This window comes from Orycteropus afer, unplaced genomic scaffold, assembly GCF_000298275.1.
Source record: "Orycteropus afer afer isolate SDZICR_OR568_19922 unplaced genomic scaffold, OryAfe1.0 scaffold00037, whole genome shotgun sequence".
NCBI classification, from domain to species: domain Eukaryota; kingdom Metazoa; phylum Chordata; class Mammalia; order Tubulidentata; family Orycteropodidae; genus Orycteropus; species Orycteropus afer.
In genome coordinates this window covers 13758306-13776573 of record NW_006921624.1, presented here as the reverse complement: position 1 = coordinate 13776573, position 18268 = coordinate 13758306, and the positions used below count along the sequence as shown (strand labels likewise).

Genomic DNA, 18268 nt, shown 5'->3' with positions numbered 1-18268 from the left:
TGTTGATTGGACAAGAATGGAACCCTTACTGTATCCCTCTGATTCCTCAGGTCTGGGGCCACAAGCCCAGGAAGGTAAAAGAAGAGAGGCTAGTGGCTGTGCTTTGGGTGGGGAGTGGGGTAGGGGAGAAGAGGGCAGCAGTGAAAGAGCCCAAGGTTGGAGCTCTTTGGTCTGGGCTTGGCTTTGCTTCTAATATGTTATGTGACTTCAGCTGGTCCTGCCAATTTTGGGGGCTTCAGTTTCCATGAAATAAGGTTGGGCCAGCTCTTTATATTCTCTCCCAGCTCTGACTCCCCAGATGGACCCCACTGACAGGGTTGCTGTGAGAAGTTGGATGGTGCCCTTACCATCCTGCCCCCACTCCTCAGGGGGCCCTGGACTAGGGGTTGGTCGGACCTTCCCCTCTGGAACCTCTAGACCCAAAGCTTGAAGTTGGAGGCAGGGTGAGCTCCTACCTCCACTGGGTGACGATGGCCAAGGTGGCCGTGTGGGGCCTGGAGGGGCTGCAGAGAAGCCTTCTGGGTACTGAGCTGTGTGTGAGCGGCAGCCTGTGCAGGCATGGCTTCTTGGGCTAGGGCCACTTCCTCTCCCAGCAGATGGTGGGTATGCTAGACGAGGGCTGAGATGACCACAGCCTTCAGAGTGGTTGGGTGGGTGTGGGAGAAGGTATGTGTGTGTACCTGCTTGGGGTTTGTTGGGCAGGCAGTTTGGTGCAGACAAATGGTTTTGCTCTTCCCTAGCACTGTCAGTAAGGAGCCCTGGTGACGCTGTGGTTAAAAAGCTTGGCTGCTCACCAAAAGGTCAGCCTTTTGGACCCTCCAGCCACTCTGCTGGAGAAGATGTGGCGGTCTGCTTCCATAACGATTACAGCCTTGGAAACCCTACGAGGTGGTTCTACTCTGTCGTAGAGTGTCGCCATGAGTCAGAATCAAACTGACCCGAGGGCAGTGGGTTTAGCAGTATCAGTCAGCATACACAGGGAATGGCTCGCCTGAGAGCTGCTGAGGGCAAAGGAAATGGCTCGAGGATACTGAACCCTCAAGGTGCACCTTCCAGTGCTGGATTTCCTTCCAGGTATTGAAGGCACCCTCACCCCCACTCCCCTACTTGTCTGCCACAGGCCTGTGGGTCCCACGGGAATCTGGTGACTGCTTCTCCTGCAGCTGGAGTTGGAGCCGTGAGACCCAGTGTTCTGAGTCCTGGTGCCCAATTCCCTGCCCAGCTCTCCTGTGCCCCAAGGACCTGTGGCTACATCAAGGGCCTGAGTGAAGCTTTTAAGAGATGCATTTGGGGCCTCAGCTGGAGCTTCTATTGGCAGAATGGCTTCTGATTAACGTTGCCCGCGACTCCTAGGTTTCTTGTTTGTCTCTTTCAAGTCAACATGTGTGGAGAGTTCACTTTGGGGCAAAGAAGAAGTAAACAGGGAACACACCCAGCCTTCCCTGCTGGCTGGGGCTGGTGAGGGCTGCTCCCTAGCAGCGGAAGTCTGCCCCACCCCAGGGACCAAGGGCTCCCCGTGTGACTTGTCTGAAGGGTCCTTAGCTCCTCTGACCCAGGGCCCACCTCACATGGAGCACAGGTCATCCTGGGTGCCCACGGAATGTTTATTGGATGAGTGAATGAATGACCGAAAGGAGACCAGAAGTGCTGCCTCAGCTCAGGAGCCAGGCGCACCATCCCCCAGGACTCTTGGCTGGGTGGCCACTTAAACTCTGCCTGCTCTCCTCCAGCCCAGCCTCCTCCAGCCTTCAGAGCTGCTGAATGGCAGTATAATGGGAACAGGCGGAGAGCTAGCGCTAACAATTGGGACATCTCCGGTCAGGTCAGCCTGGGCCCATTGTGGTCTCTTCCTGCCTCTGCCACCTGCTGGCTTTGTAGCTCTTTGTGTTTCTGCTTCCCAGGCGGCCAGCGTCCCACCCACAGCATGTTTTCCTGGCCTGCTCCTGTCTCTCAGGAGTGGTCTGGAAATGTCCAATGGATTCTTGGGCTCCACACTCACCCCGGGGGAGCCAGGTTGCTAATCTTGGGAACTCAGCTGCTTAGGCCCCAGTTGCTGGAACCCTTATAGTTAAAATCTCAGGCAGTATTTTCTGAGCACCTCCTCAGAGCCCACCTTGATGCTGGCCACTGCAATAGCAGTGGAAGAGACACATTTGTAGCCTTCTAGGGCCCATAGCCTGGGCGGATGACAGATGAGTAAACTGGTAGAGGGGGATGAAGTGTGATGCCATAGTCAGGAACCCAGGCTCTGGAGGCACATGGTCCTGGGTTCAAATCTCAGCTCTGCCACTTTCTGTATTAGCTGTACAAACTGTTTTCCTTCCCTGGGCCTCAGCTTTCATATCTGGGGAACGGAGACAATAACCTTCCCAGTTTGCCTCCCAGATAGAGGGGGCTTGGTGAGTGGTTGGGTTTGGGATCCTAGACCAGGGGTAAGATGGCTCTAAAATACACAGAGGGGTCAGACCCAGGCAGAAGTCATCTCTTGGCTCTATCCAGTTCATGGCTTGGGATTCCTTCTACATTGGCCCACACATCCCTTGGTGGGAAGCAAGGCCCCTCTGGAACCAAGTCCCCCGGTTGAATTTCAAAAGGGCAAAGGCAGCTGGACTGCTTAAAGGAATAGCCAGATGTGTGCTGTCCTAGTCCCCTCTCCCTCTGCACAAGCCCCCAGTGCCCGCACACGCTGAGTTAGTCATCTTTTGCCTTAGGCTGGGGATTCCACCTTTTCTCCTGTGGAGGAGGAGCCATGGCAGTCCCTCCCAGTGCCTCTCAGGTAGAGAAAACTCATACCAAACTCCCTGCCATTGAGTGATTCCTAGTCACAGTGAGCCCCATTGGGTTTCTGAGGCAGGACTCCCACTGGGTTTCCGAGTCCGTAAATCTTTACGGAAATAGATTGACCCATCTTCCTTCCGTGGAGCAGCTGGTGGGTTTGAACCACCAGCCTTCTGGTTAGTAGGCAATTACCTTAGGCACTGTGCTACCAGAGCTCCAGGTGGAGAGAGTTTGGCAAATGGTTGGGTTTGGGGTTCTAGACCAGGGCCTCAAAGGCTCTATGGAAACACACAGAGGGGTCAGGTCTGGGCTGGGAAATCATCTCTGGGCTCTCCACTCAGCCTGTGTTTGGGGTTCCCCATGCACTAGCCCACACATTTCTTGTAACAAAGCCTACCCAGGAACTAAATGGCTCCTTGTTGAATTTCATCATGGCTGAGGCAGTTGGATTGTTTAAAGGAGAAGCTAAGTGTCTGTTGCCTGGCTGTCCCCTCATTGCTCACAGCTCATTGCTCAGGGCTCAGGGCAAGGAGGAGGCCTCCCAGCTCCTGGCTGCTTCCCCTGGAGACAGGAGCACAGCATTCCTTGGGCCAGGCTGCCCTGGAGGCAAGGGCCTGATAGCCAAGCATCACCCTGTTTATTTGCTTAGTGGCCTTTGCTCCAGGGGTTTCCCTGCCGTGGGCCGGCTTTCTTCCTCTTTTTTTCAGGAATCATCACGCACCTTCTGGGTGAGACAGCTGGCTTAACCAACTGCTGAGCTTCTTCAGCCGATTCTAATGCACGTTCGGCTTTTTGTTCCCTCAGGTTCTTCTGAAGACCTGAAATTCTGCGTGCTGTATCTCGCAGAGGTGAGTCCTTCCCTGTGAGTTTGAAGAGAGATCTGTGGCCTGGTGCCTTGAGGGAACAGGTTGGGCAGGGTTCCCACACCAGCCTCCATACCAGTGCATGCAGTGGTTCTGGGCATGGCCAGAAAGCCAGTCAACTATTCCCGTAGAGTGGGAAGAGCAGTCTCTGCCCCTGCCTCGCTGACCTCTGTGTAAAACAGCAGAGGACAAGGAGGTGTATAGAGTGGGCAGAAGGCCACTTGTGGTCCCTGCTCAGGGCTGCCTGCAGGGGTCATAATGAGGATGTGGCCTGCCAGCTGTGGTTGTTTATTTAGTGGGCCCCTGGGTGCTGCAGACTGGTTGTGTTGCATTACTAACAGAAAGGTTGCTGGTTCGAACCCACCCAGCTGTGCCGTGGAAGGAAGGCTTGATGACCTGCTTCTACAAACATTTGTTGTTGGTGGTTGTTGTCCGGTAGCTTCCGCCTCACGGCAACCCAGTGTGTACAGAGCAGAGCTACGCCACAGGGCTTTTCAAGGCTGTCACTTCTGGAAGCAGATTACCAGGTCTGTCTTCCAAGGTGCCTCTGGGTGGGTTTGACCGCCACCCTTTCAGGTATTAGTTGAGTAATTAACCATTTGCGTCACTTGGGGACTCCAGGCAAACCCTGTGGAGCTCAGTTCTACTCTGTAGCGTGTGGGGTTGCTGTGAGTTGGAATCGACTTGAAAGAACGGGTTTGCTGTTTTCTTCTCTCTAGAGATTTCTCTGAGTCTCGTGTGTGTCTCGTTCTTCGCTCACGGTCCCTTTCACGTGGTCTTGTCAGAGTTTCAAAAGGCCTGGTGGTAATTGTACCTTTTCCTGAGCTGGATAATACAGGCTAAAGAAAGCATCAAGCGGTTGCGTTTTGGGGCTGGAGTGATGCCCACTCCATGTGATTGATATTCCTAGTTATCTTAGTCTGATCAGAAGCTTGAATGAACAGTGCAGTGCGATGCCTTGACTGAACAAAAATGGGTAAACAACTTATTGCTTCATACAATTTGGTAGATAAAAGAGCATTAAACCAGAGGTTTAATCAGAGATTCTGTGATGAAAATATTGAGGGCCACTGAGCCATACCGATTCATTTCAATTTGCATTGACTTTTCTACTCCCAAGCTTGTGTCTCTGCTAATATATGCAGAGTGGTGTCTGTTCCAAGGGTTCCTTGGACCCACTCCTGCCCTCTGCCTCCTCTCAGATCATTTCACCATTGGGTCTTGAGGACCCATCCTGTGGGACAGTCTATACTGGCCACACCCTAAGGGTGAGGGCCTGGTCTACACAGGCTGGTCAGGAGAGTACAACACCCTTTAGAGAAGGAATCAGTGCACTGCTAGTGATTCCTTCATTTCCTGGCTGAGTCAAGTGATGCGAGACCCGCAATGAGTCTTTTGAACAGACCCATGGGAGAGAAAACAGAGTTGATGAGAAGTTAGCTTCAGGGGAGCGCACAGAGGTCCAGAGAGGCAGCAGAGGTGATCAGAGTAGTGTGTGAGATCCGGGCTGCCCACAGTGCAGAACTAAGGTCCTCACCTGTGTCAGCCACATGGCACACAGGAAGTGGCAGGTGGAGGCGCTTCAAAGGTGAGGGTCTTTGGTTTCACAGAGCTGAGCAAGCAGAAGAACATAGCTTAGGGGAAGCTGTGAGCCGTGCTGGGAAGAGCCAGAGCCCCTGTGCCCTGGAGCAGGCTCCTCTACCCCCCTGCGCTGGGTTCTGAGTCCCTCGGGCAGTGCGTGAAAGGAGACCCAGGTTCTTTAACGCCAAGAAGGCTTCCTGCCAGGCTGGGTTTGTTTTTCCCAGAGAAAAGCACTTCTGCTCCTTTGGTTTCCAGGGAGCTGTGACCTCCTGGCCCTCCAAAGATTAATGAAGGGATATCGATTTGGGGGCCTTTTATTTCAGTGAAGTGCCAGGTGACCTGACTGTGAGGGGCTGGGGGATTGAAGATCACAGGCAGCTCAAAGTTTCTGGTTTCTCTTAATAGATTGTTATTTATAAGGGGCTTGTCTGTAATACAGGGAAGATGTCTGCCTGCTCTGTAGGCTGGGAAATTCTTGACACAGGGAGTATTGGATCCCACGGAAAACCCCAAAGTCACATCTTAGTTGGAACTTCCCGGCATGAATCGTGGAACCCAGAGAAGAAATCAAGAGGAAGAAGCCAGGAGTTGGAGAGGTTTCTACACTCCAAGTTGAGAAAACCCCAGTTGCCTAGATGGCAGCAGTTCTGAGGGTTCCCTAGCTGTGGGGTTCTGCATGGGGCTTTCCTAAGCAGTCTTGGCACTGGGGTTTCTGTTCTTCTGGACAGTTGTCCCTTAGTCCCTGCAAATCCATGCACGGTTGCAGCCCACAACCAACTTCAGAGTCCTGGGGCATTGGGTTGATGGGCACCTCAGTCAGGGCCATTTTATAACTTAGAATCTGATGCTGCCTCCATTGATTTGAGAGCCTGGGTTTTGGAGTTAGACCTAGATTTGAATGTTGGCTCTGCCGTTTCCTAACTAAGCGATCTGGGGCAAGTTACAGGCCCATCTCTGAAATAAGACTATGATGCCTGCCTCACAGTTTTGTCTTTGGGATTCAGTGAGATTCAGTAAGATGCTGGGTCCAAAGCACTTAGTACAGAGCCTGGCACAAGGCAGTGGTCAATACGTGGTAGCTATTATTACTGTCAGCTTCATAGCAAGGGGAAGAGCTTTTCATATTCATTTACTCTCCATTAAAGACATTGCAAATGATTTATTGATCTTTGAAAAGGAAAGCTAAGAGAAACACTGCACATTTTGTAATGTATGTAAAGTTATGCAAATAGAGCAACACCACAGGCTCTGGAGGAGGCAGAAGACAGACTTTGAGTGTCTCCTCACCTGAGATCTGCTGGAGCCAATGACTGAACCTCTCTGAGCCTTAGTTTTTTGTATCTGAAAAATAGTAACAGCAGTGCTTTCCTTCCCTCCTGTCATAGGGTCATTGTTGTCAGGTGCCACTGAGCCAGGTCGATCCCGACTCCTAGTGCCCCATGTGACAGAGGAGGGCTGCCCCATGAGGTCTTCTTGGCTGTAATCCTTATAGAAGCAGGTCACCAAGGCTTTCTCTCACAGGAGCCACTGGGTGGGTTTGAATGGCTAGCATTTCAGTGAAGAGCCGAGTGCGTAACCATTGCACCACCAGGAATTTTTATAGGGTCATTAGGAGAATGGAATGAAATGTTAAAGCAAGTGCACACACTTAAATCATAGCAAAAGAAGTTTTGGTTTTTACGAAACTAAAATTAATTCAGGAACAAGGAAGTGAGGCAAGATGAGCGTGCTGGGTGTCTGGTTGGATTTGGGGTACCCTGTTTCAAGGCAGAGGGCTGGGCCCTTTGTGTGTCTGGGGCCTGTGCATCTGGAGAACTTGGTGCTAGGTGACCACCTGGGTACTGAGGGCACAATGTGCATCAGCTTTGAAGCCAATCAGGTGATCAGTTGAACCACACGCTGGGTTAGGAGAGCAGGTGCACACACAGAGGAACCAGGCTGACAGTGGGGGTCCTGGCTTCAGACACCTGGACAGACGGGTAGCTGGACAGTGCCCCGGGAGGTGGGAATTCAGCCTACCTGCAGGGCACTGGCTTAGAGCTCTCTCTACAGTCAGGCCAGTCTCCAAAGCTCCAGGCACACTTAGAGAGGAGCCTTGGGAATAAAGGCTTCCCAAAACACATTTGCCTGTGTAAGGCAGCCAACAGTTAAGTGCTCGACTACTACCCGAAAGGTTGGCAGTTTGAATCCATCTCGAGGTGCCCGGCAATCTGCTCTGAAAGGTCACAACCATGACAACCCTATGGAGCAGTTCTACTCCACACACACCGGGTCGCCATGAGTCAGGATCGACTCTACAGCAACTAGCAGTAACATCTGAGGCAGCACTTCCCTGCCCTGGGCCACACCGGGGTTTTGGTCCTTGATTCTTCAGAAGTGGTCCTCTGGCCTCACCAGGACCTTCAGCCTCAAGCTCCCAGAGCCAGAGAGCCAGCCCTGGGTGGAGAAATTGGATTTTCAAAGGAGAGTCTTCATGAAATGTGGCAAGGATGGTTCTTACGGGTGTCAGTAAAATGGGGATAGTCACAACGTCTGCCTTACAAGGTTGTTGGAAGAAATATCAAGACAGATCAAAGTGCGGAGTGCTATGTGAAACATGGAGCCTGAGGGGGCTGACTCTGGGATGGGAAGCCGACAGCTCTCTTGCTGTGAGGCCCGCCCAGCGTGGGGAGGCTTTCTTATACATTTGCAAGAGGGGCCGCCAGCCTGGAGCTCAGAGCAGGGATGCTGTACCAAAAGCTGCCAGTGGGCTCAGTAGCTGCTCTGAAGCCTACTGGCCCATAGAGTTTCCTCTGAAGGATTTTGCCCTCTGGTTACCTCCAGGCTCTGGTCTGCACGGGAAAGCATTGCTGCCAGTCAGTGATGTGGGGGCTTCTGAAGAGACCTCCCCAGACTCTGGAGATGAAATCCTGGCAGCTGGTTCTCCAAATGGTTGAGTCTTCCCTGTGCCGCTCACTGGCAATGCAACTTCACGGAGGCTCTTAGACACTCAGAGCCTTTGTTTTCCCATCCATCAAATGAGAATTACAATCCCTGCCCTCCCTACTTCTTCATGGAATTTTTAAGATCAAAATGAGATCATGGATGGGAAAATCCTTTTTCAAATTGATAATTAGAGAAAAAGAATTCTCACAAAGGTGGGATTTTAGCTTCAGAATAGAGAGAGAGGTGGAAATTGAGGCTCAGGGAAGTTGAGGGCTTTGTTGAAGTCCACACAGTTAGGTAGAGGCCGAGCTGGGAGGCTTGGGCCAGGACTGGCTTTATGGTGTGGTACTCTTTTCAAGCTGCGAGGGACATAGGTCCCGCCTCACCCCTCCCTTCACAGGGAGGAATAAGACAAGATAGTGAGCAGCAGCCACCCTGCTCAGATTCCACCCCACTGCCTTCTCCCGGGGGACTCTTGGGGTCTTTTATAGAGTGTGCCCTTTCCCTGCATGGGCAATGGGTTCTGGGAAGTGGAGATAACCTCTTAAGTGGTAGCTCCAGGACCGCCTCTCCATATCCACCCAGTTCTCTGAAGCCAAGGGGTGGGGTTTTCTTCCCTCTCTCCTTTGATGCTTTTAAGAAGATCCACTTCTGAGTACTGAGGTATGGCAGGCACCCTGGACCACTTAGCCCAAGAAGGTGGCCCCACCCTGAGGGCATCCCTGAGGATTGGGTTTGGATGGCAGGTCAGAAAATGTCCCCACGTGCTGTGAGGTATTACTGGTAACCACCCCCTGCTCAGAGCCTTTCCATTTGCTGCTCCTTCTGCCTGGAAAAAGTCTCCCCACGTACTTTGCATAGTGGCTCCTCCTTATTGTTTGGGTCTCAGCTCAAGTGTCACCTCTTCAGAGAGGCCTTCTCTGACCACCTTGCCCAAGTAGGACCTCTTCCATTGTGACTTTCATGGCATTTACACAGTTTGTAACTATGTCATTTATCTGGTTGTATATTTGTTGTCTCTGCTCCCAACCTGAAGGCAAGGGTTGTCCTTAGTCTGTCTTAGTTACCTCTTTATCCCCAAGGCCAAGTACAGTCCTTGACACACAGCAGAGGATCAATACCTATTTTTTAAAGGAGTGAATTTTAGTGAATCATAACAATGGCTCCTGTCTGTTGAGGGCTGCGGTTGTCTTTGTTGCTTGCCTTCCCAGTAGCTCTATAAAGTAGGTGACACCATTATCACCCCCATTTTACAGAGTTTTGGAATTCCTGGAAGTCAACAGCTAGGAAGATGTAGAGCTGGGCTTTAGATCAGGCCTGTCTAATTAGAAAACATGGAAGGCCTGGATGGAAACAGTCTCTTTTGTCTGTTCCACACCATCCTGCTTATGCTCCTGGCTCTCTGGCTGAGCTCATCTAATTGCAGCCCTGTGGGTGTTATAATCAGATTCCAGTGGAGTCAGAAAGCCTTGTAATCTCTTGATCAGAGCCTTCTGGTAGGTGATAACCAGGACTTTGAACAGGTTCTTCCCAGTTCAGTCATGGCTGATGAAGTGAAACTAGAACAGGCCCGAATTTGTAAAATATGGGTGAACCAGAACAATAACTGGAGTGGGAAAAATAATGGGTTGGTGCCCTGCTAGAAACTGAATCTCCCTCTTAGAAAACAAGGGCAGCGTTCATATTGAATAACAACTAAATCTCTTGACCCGCAGAGTTAGAAACAACGGTGCTCTACTCGAAGATGGTGGCTGACTGCACCACTTTGAATGTGTGTCGTTCTTCGCAGTCCTGGTAATAATCCAGTCTGTCAGCCTACTGAAAGGGCTCACCATGCCTCTTCCAAGTCTCCCATTCCAGGGCTTCGACCAGCAGTCATTTCCATTCTGGCTATCATTCAGCTTACTCAAATTTTAAAAATTTGTGTCTGTTCTGATTTTGCTTCATCGGCCATGACTGAACCAATTTGAACTGGTTTGAAGCCCTGGTGATAACACTGGGCATGCTGCCCGATCCCACCCTGTCCCCAGCACCATCTGACGGCTACGTGGCTGAGCCCCTGCGTCCTGGCAGCTCCCTGGGCTTGTGCCAAAGCTGGCCTGGATTTGACCTCATATTAGAAATTGCTCCAGGCAGCCAGAGATTACCCAGGCCACTATGTGCCAAGCACTGTGCTGAGCACAGATGAAAAAGGCCTCCATAGGAAGAGTTTACAGTCTAATCGGGGGGACAAGACTGTAGCACTTAATTAACAATGTTAAACAGCCAAAAGAAACCCCTCAAAAAAACCTCATTGCCTTGGAGTCAGTTCTGACTCATACCCACTATTGCATTACCCAACAAGCAAGGTAAGCATGGGTTTACTTGTGCTTAGTTATTCACCTGTAGTGCACAATCTCCCATCAAAGATTCTGCTTCTTAGCATGGCTGGCATCTATCTCTCCCTCAACCCCACAGCACCTTCCTAGAGAATCAAAGCCTCTATTCAAATTTATAATCCCTGACAGAGATAGAGTAATTACTGGGTAATCCACCCCTGCTCATAGTGACCCTATAGGATGAGTGGTTTCTAAGTCTGGAATCTTTATGGAGGCAAACTGCTACACCTTCCTCCCGTGGAGCAGCTGGTAGATTCAAACCACTGACCTTTCGGTTAGCAGCTGAGTGCTTTAATCACTGTACCATCCAAACCCCAAAACCAAACCCAAAGCCATCAAGTTGATTCTGACTCATAATGACTTTATAGGACAGAACAGAACTGTCCCGTAGGATTTCAAGGCTGTAAACCTTTTAGAAGCAGACTGTCACATCTTGCTTCCATGGAGCGGTTTATGGGTTTGAACCACTGACCTTTTAGTTGGTGGCCAAGTGCTTTAACCACTGTGCCACCAGAGCTCCTTAAATAGCAAATTGAGCTTTAAATGACAGCAGTGCCAGAGGTGTTGCTGCTCTCAAGTGAGCTGAACAGCCATTGATCAGACACAGGTCACATGCCAGGCCCTGGGGAGGCTACTGAAGGCCTCATGACTCTGCTCACCAAAGACGTCCTAGGGGGACCAGAGGTGCTGCTGGGGTCCATCCATGCATCTGGTCTTGTGTATCAGCCTTAGGATTAGTTGAGTATGTGAGGTGGAGAAGGTGGGGTCTGGACTCTGGTGGAGGGATCCTGTCTCCACAGAGCCTCAGCCCAAGACCTTGGCCTTCTGGATTCCCCAGTTACTGCCTTGTGCTGCCTGCCCCCGGGGGTGACCTCACCATCTCTCCACAGGCCTCCACTGTGCTGGGAACCACTGGCCTGCTTCCCCTCCCCCAGCCCATGGGCACCACGGCTCGCCAGCTGGCCCCTGAACTGTTCTCCCAGCTCCTCCGGCTGCCTCAGTGCCACCAGGGATTAGTGTGCATTCGTGGCTTTCAGCTGGTGCTCCCCGCCCTGCTGCGGCCTCACCCTCTGGAGCCCAGGGATGGGCTTGGGCCAGGGAGCCCCCGAACCAGGGAGCAGTCCTGACTCTCTCTTTCTCTGTTTTCTCTGACGTCAGAAGGCAGAGTGCTTATTCACTTTGGAAGCACACTCGCAGGAGCAGAAGAAGAGAGTGTGCTGGTGTCTGTCGGAGAACATCGCTAAGCAGCAACAGCTGGTAGCGTCGCCCTCGGAGAGCAAGGTAAGGATCTTGCCAGCGGCCGCAGGCTGGGCTGCCCTGCTTCCCCGCTGCCAGCCTGGACCCTCGAGCCTCTGAATGGAGCCTGGGGCCAGCCCAAGCCTAGAACTTGGAACTGGGCAAGGAGCTCTTGGCAAGAGGGCCTGTGCTTGAATGTCTTGCCCCCTTGGCATTTCCTGGGTCCACTGAGTGGGTTTCATATTGCTCTGTAGAGCGACAGAGCCAAAGTGAGCATGACCCATCAATTCTCAACTCTGTTCTACGGTTGCCCTTGGCAAGGCTGAATTTGGGCTGGCCTCCCTGCTGCTGCACTGGGCCCAGGGATCCCACACTGGTGTTTAACATGGAACCAAGGCAGACATAACTGGGAGGGGATGTTTGCTGCAGTAGTGGTTACAGTTCAATGCAGGCCAGAGCCAAGTGGAGCTGAGTGTGGACTGCGGGGGGCCGGGGAGCAGCCAGGCTGACTGGAACCCAGCTGAAGCGCCAGGGGAGATTAGAGACACCCGTGGAGGCTGACGTGCGGTGGGCACCGCTCAGCTGGCATGCCCATTGTCCAGTGGCCTGGACCACAGCCACTCCCTCTGATATCCTGGTGCCAGTGCCAGGCACAGTTATATTTCCCCATTTGTAAGTCATCCAGGTCTCTTCTCTTGCTGAAAGTGCTGGCCATTCTGGAACTTGGTCTATCTGGCTGCACAAGGAGCCAAGGTGGTCGCTGTACTGGATCTGGGGCGAGAGGCTGCGTGAAGAACGTGAGCGGCTGTGCAGCGGTTTGCTGGCTTATTGCTTTCTCCTGACGTGTTGAGACTTGCCGTGCTGAGCTCAGTAGGCACAGGGAGTGCACAGTGGGAGATAGGCCTACTGAGGGCAGGAGGTGGGGAAGAGGTGGTGGGACAGCCTCTCCTGGAGGGTCAGCGGTGGACAGCAGCTCCCCAGTGATTTCCTGAGGGAATAAGACTCTGAGGACTCTATGATGTTAGGCTTCAAAGTTAGCTTGTTTCACACTAGCCAGGGGGCAGGCATAGCTGTGATGAGGAAAAGTGGTGGGACGAGCATTAGTTCCACCACTGCCTGGCAGGTGACCTTGGTCAGGTCACTACACTGCTTTGTGTTTTGATGTCCCCATCCATAATCTGGGGACAACCCAAAGGGTTGTTGTGAAAATTAAACGTGTTGGTGCCTATGGTGTCCTAGCCTGGTGCCTGGCACACAGATAAATACTCGACCGATCATCCTTAGCTGTGGGAGTGTACTCGTCCCATCCTCAAGTTCTGAGCAGAAACCTGCTTCTACCACTGCGGGCCACCTCATCCCATAGGCCCTAGGCTGGTCACAGTCAGGTGCCAGTCTGTTCACTAGGCAGCCTCTCGGATGGTGCAGGGCTGAGCTGGTGTGTCTCCCCACTTTCTGTTCCTTGGACTTAGCCCCTTCTGGTCTGGGTCTGGAGGACTTCGTGCTGGCTCTGGAGTGTGTCGGCCAAGCCGGCTCAGTGCTTCGGAAAATGTCTCCATCTTTGGGTTCCAGGGGCAGTTTGAAGGACTGAATGACTGAAGGTGGGCTGGAATCTGAGACAGTCTTGGGCTCATGTAGACTTACACACTTGGCTGGCTGGCTCTCCGAGGGGCCGAGGAGGATGGGGCCTGGCTTCAAGGCCACCTCAAGATGTCTGGGGACCCTGGGCAGCAAAAGGTTAGGCACGTCTTCAAATCAAAGTTCTTTAAACATGTATTTAATGGAGAAGCTGTGTGCTGGGCAGGGGGCGGGGCGGGGAGGGTGAAGAGGAAGGTTGTGTCTGCTGGGACAGCCTCAGAATATCCTTGTTGCCCTGAGAATGGGGCCCTCCCCTGCACTTGCAGCTTCCACTGGGCCCACCTTCCTTAGAAGTCAGTCTTGTTACCACCTTTTGTTAGGCAAATCCTTTGGGGGTTTCGTTGTCCAACTTCCTCTTCCCCACTTCCAACATACACACTTAAGGAGTTTTAGCAACTTGTTCCTTCCAACCACTTAGAATGCTCCCTGAGAGAAGTTGTGGTGAGTATGATTTTCTCTAGCACTTTATGGTTCCAGGACTGTTTTAGTGCCTGGGCCCAGTTTGGGGTCCAGCTGGCCCACCCTGTCATCCACTTGTGCTCAGCTCCAATAGGTCCAGGCAGCCTTGAGGTGACCATGGACCTCCTTCACAAGGGCCAGGCCACAGCCTTTTCACTCAGGTCACTGCTGTCCGGAGGAGGATAGGGAAGGCCAAGCAGATCTCAGAGACAGGCCTCTTGCTTCCCAGGCATAAAGGGTCCTCCTTGACCAATTCGTCAGAGTCCTGACTGAATAGCACATCTTTTTACATCTTTTCTTTGTTCTTTCTGTGACGGCTCCACCTTTTGCTGAACAGTGGAAAACACCGTCTAAGCCCTCCCTGCCCCCAACTCAAACACCTGGCTTGGGAAAATGGGGCTTGCAGGGCAACTCTTTAAACATCTGAAAGAATGCAAAATTCTCCCCAAGTTTGCAAGACATAATAAGTATGATTTGCCTTGAAAGTGAAAAGGATGCTTGTTGGGCAGGATGGAAGGAGTCGGAGGGGGATGCAGTCGAGAACGGAGGGAGGCAGGTGTGCCATCACCTGCCTTTGTGGTGTGTGTGACCTGGCGATCACTTCCGGCTGCAGCCTCAGTGATCCCCTCATGCATCAGTCAGGTGGCCCCTCCCAGCTCTTCAAAGCCTTGTGATGGTCAGGAAAGCTGAGGGCCTGGGCTCGCCTGGTCTCCATTAGGGACCTATACACAATAGATTTCTGCACAAAGTGAATAGCTATAAAATCTGCTGCCTTTGGAAGTTAGGTCTGTTTCCTTTTGGGTGTGTGTGGTGGGGGGGCAGGCCCAGGCTTTTCTGCACGGTCTCTGAGGCCTTGTAGTGTGGAATCCCAGCTGTGACAGGGGGGCACAGTGAGGCAGACGGTAGCCAGGCTGCCTCTCTTCTCTGGCAGCTCCCTTCCCTTCCCCTTACTTGCTCTGAGCTGACTACAGTAAGTAGGAGGCTGCTCCGGGTAGGCCTGCATGCTCTCTCTTTCTGTGGAAATAAATAACCCGCTTGCTCTCCTCTCCCATCTCCCCCTCCCTCTTTCTCATCAGAATTCTACCCTCTCCCTCGCTTCATTACTTATTATCCCTGGGCTCCGTCTACTCTTATTGTTCTGCCTGCGAAAATCTGAACTAAACTGCCTGCCACAGGAGTGGTGCTGCTAATCTAGGATAACCCAGAGGGGGTCCTACCTCTGACCACTGAGGTTTAAGCTAACAGGCACAGCCAAAACCAAAACTGTTGCTGTCGAGTCAATTCCAACCCATGATGACCCCATGTTTTACAGAGTAGAACAGCATAGGAGTTTCTTGGATGTAAACTTTGTGGAAACAGATTGCCAGACCTTCTTCTGTGGTACCACTGGGTAGGCTAGAACTGCCAACCTTACACTCGTAGTAGAGCAAACCATTTGTGCCGAAACAAAACAAAACAAAAAACCCAAACGCACTGCTGTCAAGTTGATTGGACTCATAGCAACCCCTCCTTGGGTTTCTCTATGGAAGTGGATTGCCCAGTCTTCCTTCCAAGGAGTGACAGGTGGGTTGAACCGCCAGCCTTCCGGTTAGCAGTCAAATGCCTTAGGCACTATGCCACCAGAGCTCCTACGATTTGTGCCATATTCAACCAAAGCTAGATAATAAGTCCCTGCTGTGGGGCAGGCACTAGTTTAGGTCACTTGGGGTCACAGAAATGAATGAGACTTGGTCCCTGTCTTTAGTGGAATTCTTCTTCTAATTGGAAAGAGGTGACAAGGGCACCAGAGTGTCAAGCTGAGCCTCGAAGGCCGTGCATGCTTGGTCCTGAGAGTGGTACGTGCGGTGTAGGCTGTACACCATCCACTCAGTGAATCTGTGCTGAGCACGCACCATGTTCACAGCATCGGGATCTGCCTTGGAAGAGTAGGCTGCAAGCCCAGACCTCCGAGGTGAGAAGGGAGAGTGTAGTGCAGTGGGTACTGCCCCCACACTTGGGCCAGAGCTTGAGCTTGATGTCAGGAATAGAGATGAATCTGTCATCAGCAATCATTAAACAAACAAACAAAACAAACCCACTGACACTGAGTCGATTCTGACTCATAGCTACCCTCATTGGGTTTCCGAGGCAGTAAATCTTTACGGAAGTAGATTACCCAGTCTTCCTTCCAAGGAGTGGCTGGTTAGCAGTCAAACGCTTTAGGTAGCTCGCCACGAAAGCTCCTTAGATATGGCAACAGAGAGTTCAAAATAACCCAGTAAGTGGTATCACTCTGTGATCTCAGCTTAGCCTCTTTGAGACTCAGTTTTTTCATCAGTAAAGTAGATGGAATATGGTCTTGTGAGGATTGAGTTTACGTAATGTGCTTAGCAAAGTGTCTGGTGCACGAGAAGCTTTCTGTGGACTAGCTGCTGTCATCACCATCGCCATCACCATCATTTTTAAGTGATGTCTATATAGGAGGATTCATCCGATGGCCTTGCTTTTTGAAGCTGAATGCAGCCACTCTGAGCAAATGTGAGATGACTGCTCCCTGTCGATTCCTGGTGACCACTTTCTGTATTCCAAGGCCTGGGCAGGGACACTGAGGCCTCCTGGGTCTGCTCTGGCTGTAAGACTTCTCCCATATGTGGCACTGAGATGCATGCCACCTTGTCATCTCTGCTGGGGCAGTTATAGATGGGCTGGAGATGTCAGGGGCTGTCTGAGTGCCTTAGAAAGGAGCAGAGGCAGGTCCTGGAGTGAGGCCGCTCTGGCCAGAGTAGACAGCAAGCTAATTCCAGTTCTGTCTGGTTCCACAGAAACTCCACCCTTACGGCTCTCTCCAGCAGGAGATGGGGCCAGTCAACTCAACCAATGCCAACCAGGATAGAAGCTTTACCTCATCAGGACAGACTCTGATTGGCTGAGCAAACCCAAGGGCGGGACTCTGCTTCTGGCAACTTAACCCTTTCTTGGGCATCCCCTACCACACAGTAACCTCACCTCAACTGGACCCAAAATGGAGGACCAAGATGGTGGGTCCAGGGCCGTCTGAAGAGAGTGGCCCCAAGGGTGTGTGTGGACTGTCATCAGAAGGACCACAGTGGTGGGACAGGCCCTGTGGGCATGTGCACACTGGCATCAGACAGTCTTACATGGAGAAGACTCAGAATCTTATCTCTTCAAAGAAGAAGGAGGAAAAATGGCAACCCGGCTTCCAGGTAGTTCCAGCATCTGCCTTGGAGGCCACAGGAGAAGTTGAGAGACGCTACCCCTGATGGAGAAAACACCATGGTCTGTTGCTGCCAGAAGACATCTCTACTCCCTCTCTCATTTTTCATCTGTACTCATTCAATCATTCATTCAATGGATATTTTGGGGGTATCTACCTTATGCCAGGCTCTGTGCTAGGAGCTGGGGATACTGTGGAGCACAAGATATACATGGTCTCTGTCCTCATCAAGATTTCAGTCCCAGTAGAGGAGTGAGCCATTAAATACATAACCAACACACACACACACACACACACACACGATTACAAACTGTGATCATCTACAAAAGAAAAGAGCAGATTCCTTTAAGAGAATATTATTCAGATTGCTGTGGAGGGGTGCAGGAGGGATAAGGCCTCTCCAAGAACATGATTTTTAAGCTTCTACCTGCAAGCAGAAAGGAGCTAGCCAGTCAAAGACTTTTGGAAGTGTGTCCCCAGATAAATGGAATGAGATGTAAAGAGTCCCTGAGGTAGGAAGGTGCCTGGAGTTCAGGAGGGTCAGACACAGCCAGTGTGGCTGAGCTTAGTGAGGAGGATGACATGGGTGGGGGACAGATCATCAAGGCTTTGGCAGCGGATGAGTTATTGATTTCATTGTAGATACAGTAGGAAGCCATTGGAAGCTTTTGAGAAAGGAAGTCACAGAGTCTTAGTTCCATTTCCCAGGTGGGTGTGGGGAGACCAGTTAGGAGGCCCTTGCAGTCCTCCAGGTGAGGGGTGATGGTAGCCTGTGCTGGAGTGGTGGCTGGGTTGGTGGACCTGTGAATGCCCAGGTCCTGGGATATGGAGAAGGCTCTGGGATGAGAATAGAAGACTGTATCTCCCCCACCTTGCCCCAACCTCCACTGTGTCTTGTTCTCTCAATGGGTGTTAGTGAGGATTTAGGCCTTCATCACAGAGCTCCTTCTGCCCTATCCTGGCCAGTACTGACTTCTGGGAGTGTCCCTGGGAGCTGGGAGCAGTGGGTGCTCAGCCCAGCCAAGGTAGGAAAGTTCACGTCCACACAGGCCTTAGCAGGGGTAACCTGTGTTTTCCCTCCACCCTGTACTGAGTAGTCTGGTAGGAAGCTGGTGGACAGCACTTTGGAAACTGTCTCAGGCTCCTAAGGGTCAGTGATTGGGGCTGGGCGTGGCTCAGCAACTCTGTGGAGACTGTCC

The 18268-nt window shown here is 51.8% G+C and overlaps 1 protein-coding gene across 1 annotated transcript in view; it reads left to right on the top strand.

Annotated features, from left to right (window-relative positions):
- Window positions 1-18268, top strand: part of RGS3 (regulator of G protein signaling 3) — a 143896-nt gene that overhangs the window by 70066 nt on the left and 55562 nt on the right. The window contains exons 16-17 of the mRNA XM_042780397.1: window positions 3583-3626; window positions 11684-11806. Of these exons, the coding sequence (XP_042636331.1) occupies window positions 3583-3626; window positions 11684-11806 (167 nt within the window). The remainder of the gene's footprint in view (window positions 1-3582; window positions 3627-11683; window positions 11807-18268) is intronic.